The 7,139-nt window shown below is 32.6% G+C and overlaps 1 protein-coding gene across 1 annotated transcript; it reads left to right on the forward strand.

The window, feature by feature from the left end:
- Window positions 1-4,289: 4,289 nt before the first annotated feature.
- Window positions 4,290-5,653, forward strand: LOC21408627 (protein LIGHT-DEPENDENT SHORT HYPOCOTYLS 4). The gene has a single exon (XM_010100210.2). It carries the CDS (start codon window positions 4,505-4,507, stop codon window positions 5,240-5,242), a length of 738 nt encoding a protein of 245 aa, XP_010098512.1. The 5' UTR covers window positions 4,290-4,504; the 3' UTR covers window positions 5,243-5,653.
- The last annotated feature ends 1,486 nt before the right edge of the window (window positions 5,654-7,139 follow it).

A 7,139-nucleotide genomic window follows, 5' to 3' on the forward strand; every position in this document is an offset into this window, starting at 1 on the left:
AATTCTAAATAACAGTTTGAGTTGTTGAAATAAACAAATTTAAAACCCCGTTCATTTCACGGATTTGAGTTTAAAATTTGAGTTTACTACAGTAAAAAGCTTTAAGAAACAGTCACATCTAACTTTTTTGTTACAGTAAAAAACTCTCATATAAAGTCACATCTTAACTTAAATTAAAAATTCGAATCAGCTGACTAAACGAGCACTAAGATTTCACAAGATTACATATAATCTTGACGGGAAGACGAATATATCTGAATTTGACAAGAGTTTATATAAGATCACATGTGGAAAAAGAAACTTAAAATAAACAAAGTCAAAGACCTAGATCTCGTAAGATTTACACGGTTGTGTGTGCATGTTTCTCACGAAGATAATCATTCAAGCCCGCTTACAGTTGTTCATAAGTAATCACGAATAAAAACAAAACAAAACAAAACAAAACAAAACCATGGAAGTCAGCAGAACTGTTCAACAATGAGCAATCTTTCCTTCTTTTTCAAGGACAGAGAAAGAAAACCGAAGCAAGCAGCCTAAAAATGAACGAATGAGGAGACGTAAATTAGCTGAGAAATAGAAATAGTGCATTTGGGGGGGAGGCACGTGCAAAGGGCATGCTAAATCTGGCAAGAATAAAAACAGGCCTTTTTTCTCTGATTGATTAAATCTCAACCAGTGGACAGAAAAGTAATGAAAAGACCGTTGGATTTGACATCTTTGACAAGATGTAACATTGCTCTGGCTGCCTGCCTAGCTAGATTAGCTAACCCAAACCAGCTCATTGCCAAGGCATAGAAAAATAAATTAATAAGTCTTTTCATTTGAACAGTATTATTACCACAATTTTACTCTTCTCCTTCAAACCTGTGTTCCGTGTACTCTTTTCATGTTAGTTTGCCCCGCATTTACTGCTGTTTTTTAGGGTGCTCTATGACTGTTTATATTCTGTTCTACATATTAATTAAAAATATCTGATGAGTAGGACATGTTTTCGAATTACAAGGAGACGTTTAGTATCATGATATTATAATTATTTTTAATTTATGTGTATTTTTTATGAGAAAAAATATTGTAGCGAATCATGATTCAAATTAATGTACGAATTTCCTTACCAAACACACCATAAGTTTTTCTTTTAGCGTCCGTTTAGTTTGTTAATTTGAGTTTTTTATTTGAGTTAAGATATAACTTTATGTGAAAATTTTTTATTATAGCAAAAAAATTAAATGTGATTATTTTTAAGAACTTTTTACTATAACAAAATTCGAATTATAAACTCAAATCGGTGAAATTTTATTAATTTATCGTGTTTTTTTAATTTTATATATGATTTGATATGAGCGGATGGTTTAAATGAAGTTAATTAGTAGGTTTTTTTTTTAGTTCGCCGATTTGAGTTGATATTTGATTTTAAATGAAAATTTTTAATTATAATAAAAAATTAGATGTGATTGTTTATAAAAACTTTTAACTATAGTAAAATTAAAATGAAAAACTCAAATAAAATAAATAAATTTTCACAGCTTTTTTGGAAATGTCATTCTTGGTAGGATTCAGGTAGGGCATATCTTTTGATGAATAAACACTAGGGTGAAGATCCATGTTCTTACTATGTAAAGAATGGTAATATACTAATATTTCTGATTAATGTAACAAAAAATCAATTTTGTAAATATTAGCTATTAGTTATTGGTTAGCTTTAACAAATTATTAGATTATAACACGTGTAGAGTTTGTTAGAATCGTTAGAACTAGCAACTTATAGCAGCTAGTACTTAATGTGTTGTAAATAATCACTTTCATCAATGAGATAAATCTTTACAATTCTCAACAGAAATCCTAGTAGTCTAACTAATTTAATAAGCCGTTTAATGTGGGCTTATGTTTGAATTGCAAGGTCTTATTCATTTCATCACCGATTCAAGTTTATGATTCAAGTTTTGTTATAGTAAAAAGATTTTAAAAACAGTTACATTTAATTTTTTTACTACAGTAAAAAGTTCTCACATAAACATTTCAACTCGAATCAACAAACTAAACGGACCCTAATTCTTTAATTATAACTAAATTCGTAAATTAAATCACAATAATTCGAAAGTAACTTTTTGTTACCGTGTTTTTTTTAACAAAACTTTAATTCTGTTTAAACTTTTTATTGAAACGTATAAATTAAACGAGTCAACGACCATATATTGTTAGAACTTTACAATTAATCGACTCCATATCGATATAATCAATTTCTGTATATCTCTTATTTCCTGTCGATGTGGTTATTAAAAATTCAATGTCCACATCCTTTCAGGTCTAGTAAAATTATTATTACGTTAAATCGGTGATTAATTTACTAGTTTAATTAATTTTACTACATTGCTAGAAGAAATCAGTGATTGGGTCCCTTGTATAATTGAAATGCTTATTTTGAGTGGGACTAAACGTAATGATCTGTGGGAGCATGTCAGCCACACAAGAATTAGGTCACCAAGCTTTTCAAAGGTTTTACCAATTACGAGTACTCACGTCCTTAGCTAGTGATCTTGATCATTATTGTTTGCTGCCCCAGCCTTGTCACTCTCACTTGTACTGTTTCTTCTTCTTGGATTTCACTTGACTATTTCCTAAGTTAGATCAGGAGAGAGATAAAAAGACAGAAATTTAGGAAAAGCTTAACCTAAGATATCAGACACACACACACACACACACACACATATATACATATATATATATATATATATATATATATTCTTGCCTAAGTAATTAAATATAACATTACAGTACTAGAGATCGATCGTCATAAGTACTGATCAGGGCTATAAGGCCTAAATATAACTTTATTTAACTTTATTATTTTTTAATTCTTTTATTTATCTTGATAAGATAAGGGTTCGTTTGCTACGAGAATTCAAATTATGGTAATTCTAATCATGATTTTAGAACCAGAACCATGATTCATGATTTTTAGTTCAAATCATGATTCTGAAATCATGATTCAGATAAGAGATTTGAATCACCTTGAATCAAGAGTGAGGGTGGTTTTAGAATCATGATTTGAGCTAGTTTAAAACATCACATCAAATTCTGAATAATAATTCAGAATCATCCAAACCAAACACTGATTCTGAATCGTGATTCAGAATCACTGTAAACAAACACTGATTCTGAACTAGGATCCAGAATCATGATTCTAGATTCATCTACCAAACCCACTCTAAAATCTTGGCACTCACTTAAAAAGAGTCTTGTTAAGTAAGTGAGATTTATAGTTTAGTTCATTGATTTGAATTTTTAATTTGAGTTAAGATGTGATTTTTATGTGAGAGTTTTTTACTGTAATAAAAAATTAGATATGACTGTTTTTAAGAGTTTTTTACTGTAACAAAACTTAAATTTTAGACTCAAATTAGTGAAATAAAAAGAGTCTCATTATTTTATAAGTGATGAGATTTTATTACGACGGAAATAAATATATATATATCATTTTTATTTTTTATTTTTCCTCCTCCTTTGCCGGAAATACCGCCTAATATTATACGACATGGCAACTAATTAAAGTCTAAAACGCAGGACTGTAATGTTTTTCGTTTGGGAACTAAAAACATATTCACGTGTTGTAAAATTTGGGATAACGAATTTTTTTACTATTTCTTAACAATTACTGAACCTCGTAAAATGATAATATATTTAACATATATATATATTGCTAAATAATAAAATAATGATCAGACAAGTGCAATACAGCGTTGATAAACAGCGATCGAATTCTATGATAGGAATTAAGAAATATCTTATTGATAGAATTATGTTTTAAACTATCCCATCCCTATCATGAGCATCTATTAGAAAACACGCACCACCGTAAATATTCTTACCATAGAAAGTTCCTTTTCATGGAGTATTTTTAAATATTGAGAATGCTTTGCTAAACTGAACTGTATCAACAATTCACACGTAAATTAACCTTAAAAAAAAAACAAAAGTCACGCGTAAATAATTCAAAATGGGGAGACTTTTTTACCGAGTTAAATTAAGGTCTGCGTTACTATTATTTTATTACTATTTTCTGTTTTAAAGTTGATGATGATATAATACGCGACATGACGATCATGAAGTGATATTCAAACTGTCATCACTCTCCCGACGTGGGTTTTCTTTGCATGGGTCCCTCCTTTGTCTCCTTCTCTCTCTCTCTCTCTCTCTCTCTCTCTCTCTCTCTCCCCCCCCTTTTTTATATATTCTCTCATCCCTCCCTCCCTCTCTTCCATATCCATCTCTCCCTCTCTTTTTCTCTATTTTTTAATCTCTCACTTTAATTTCCTTCTTCAATCTTTTTTCTTTCTTTCTTTGTTTTTTTTCTCCATGTCCCCATAACCCTTTGCATGAACAAACAAACCCTCAATCTTTCTTCTCCAACAAAAAATTAACCTAATTTCTCACACACAACACAAACTTCCCACCACTAAAACAAACAAGAAAAGAACAAAAAACCCAAAAACCCAAAGTGATCAATATGTCCGCAGCCGTCGCCGCCGCAGCCGCCGCCGCGTCTATAGCCAGCTCAGCAGCCAGTTCCGACGCCATCTTCAACGGCCACCACCAATCCCTCCTCTCCATCACCCCCTCACCGGCGCCGCCGCCGCAGCAGCCGCCGTCGCTGAGCCGTTACGAGTCGCAGAAGCGGCGCGACTGGAACACATTCGGACAGTACCTGAAGAACCACCGCCCCCCGCTGACCCTCTCCCGCTGTAGTGGGGCCCACGTGCTGGAGTTCCTCCGTTACCTCGACCAGTTCGGGAAAACCAAGGTTCACTCCGACACCTGCCCCTTCTACGGGAAGCCCCAGCCGCCGGCGCCCTGCCCCTGCCCGCTCCGGCAGGCTTGGGGCAGCCTCGACGCCCTCATCGGCCGCCTCCGGGCAGCCTTCGAGGAGAACGGCGGTAAGCCCGAGACCAATCCCTTTGGCGCACGCGCCGTCAGGCTCTACCTTAGGGAGGTCCGGGACTCCCAAGCCAAGGCTAGAGGAATTGCTTATGAGAAGAAGAAGAGGAAGAAACCAACAACGACGTCATCCCAACAATATTATACTACTACTAACAATAATAATAATAATAACATTAATCATGTTACGCCAAGCTTGAGTGGTTTTGATAATCATGATGATAATTATGATCATCGTAATGGGAGTATGAGTAGTTCAAGTGGTAGAGGCTCAATCAGCTCAATGATACCTCTCTCAGTGTTAAATTAGAAGAAGATTATTGCATGGAAATGGAAGTAAGCTAACTAGGTTATCTAGATATATATAAATGTGATTTCTAGTGTCACTTGTTTTTTTCTATTTTGGTGGGCTAATATGTAATGTTGTGGTGTTTATTTATAATATATATGGTAGCTAGCTATGTAGCTAGAAGTTTAGATTGCATAGCGTATTTTGGGCATTTTTTGCCGTTTGTGTTGAAAAATATCAATGATGACATTGATCATGCATCAATTGTTATTTTGGAGCTAAGATTTGTGTTTCTTGAATCTTGATGGAGTATGACTGTTTGGCTTAATTTGGTGTATAATGTAGGATTTGTTTTGATGCTTCTATTTGCTTAATTTCCTCGGTTGTTGGAACATGTTTGTTTTGATTGGAACGATGTTGTTGTTCGATCGATTTCCTCATTTCGATGACTGATTGTTTATCAATTTCCTCATATGGATGCCTAGATGTTTGGAAAAAAAAAAAAAAAAAGGGGAGAATATATGCCAATATCTCACTTGGAAAATCATGTTATTACTACGTTTATAGGCCTTTACAAATGCACTGTTCGTTTAGCTAAAATGATACTGTATCTTTCACGGTTTTGATATTAACAAGTAGTGATGCTTGGTCAATTTTATTCTTATCGAAACTGGCCAATCAGAAAATGAAGGAACTGATGTAACCACTAGTGGCCAATTGTTTTAATAAATTATAGATGATATTAGTTAAGCTAGCTAGATATGACCCAAAAACGGATAAGTGGAATCTCGTTAATTAATTTGGACATATATGGAATTACTTCTAGAAATCCATAATTTTCAAGAAGTACTGGTCATATATGTAACCATAATATATTTATGAGAACAATCATTAAATTACGCATATCCTTATTCTATTTAAATATAATTATCGATATATGTCATATGATCACAAAAATAAAAGATAGAACACTCGAAAAAGGAAATATACTTTTGTTGCATTGAGTGTCATAATGTTTGTTAAGATAAGTAATTGAAAATTTCAAAACATACTCTTACGAGTCTTTTGTTGGTTGTTATATGTGAGGGATAGGATGAAAGAAGAGTAGGAGGGGAAACCCACACACATCATGGATACTCTTCTCGTCTATTACTATTTATCCTCGTCTATTACTATTTTTCTTTATGAGTTTTTAAATTACTGTTCTTTTTTAAAATTCTGAGTTTCTTCTTTTATATCATAATAGTTTTCCTCTTGAGTAGTATGCTCTGCGTTTGTCTCTAATAAGTCTAAAATCCTTTCTATGATCTCTATAACCATCAATGATTAAGTATATGAACGTTGAGTTAATAATAGCGGAAAACTTATGTTGCCACAAGTGCAAGGCAAAAACAGTAAGAGAAAGATAACGTTATGTAATTTAACAAGATGAATGACAGATTATAAAAGGCAACTGCTTCATATGTATATGGTAGTAGAACATATAGATATATAGAATTATAGATCTAAAAAATATTCGGTCCTAGTCCATATTAAAGAAAACAAGCTTTTTAGTACCTTTTCACGAGGGAAAAATGTGTTAGATCCATTATTAGCGTTCAAAAGGTGCATTACCGATAATATTAAAAGCACGTTTGCGGTAATTTTTTTCCGTTTTACTTTTATGAAATATTTTTTCTCGTGTACTCATATAAAAAAACATTTCACATTTTCTTTTGCACTTAGAAATTTGTTTCCATCTAATCCTTATAATTATATCAAAAGTATATATCCTTATAATTTTTTTTTCTACTGAAACAAAATTTCGCAAGCTTGTCTTGTTTATAATAGTATTTTTGTGTACCCTTTTCAACTATTATTTTCTAATAAAGATCTATTCTCTAATATATTCTTTCGGTGATAATGTTTTGCACATGTC

This window comes from Morus notabilis, unplaced genomic scaffold (assembly GCF_000414095.1).
Source record: "Morus notabilis unplaced genomic scaffold, ASM41409v2 Scaffold276, whole genome shotgun sequence".
Classification (NCBI taxonomy): domain Eukaryota; kingdom Viridiplantae; phylum Streptophyta; class Magnoliopsida; order Rosales; family Moraceae; genus Morus; species Morus notabilis.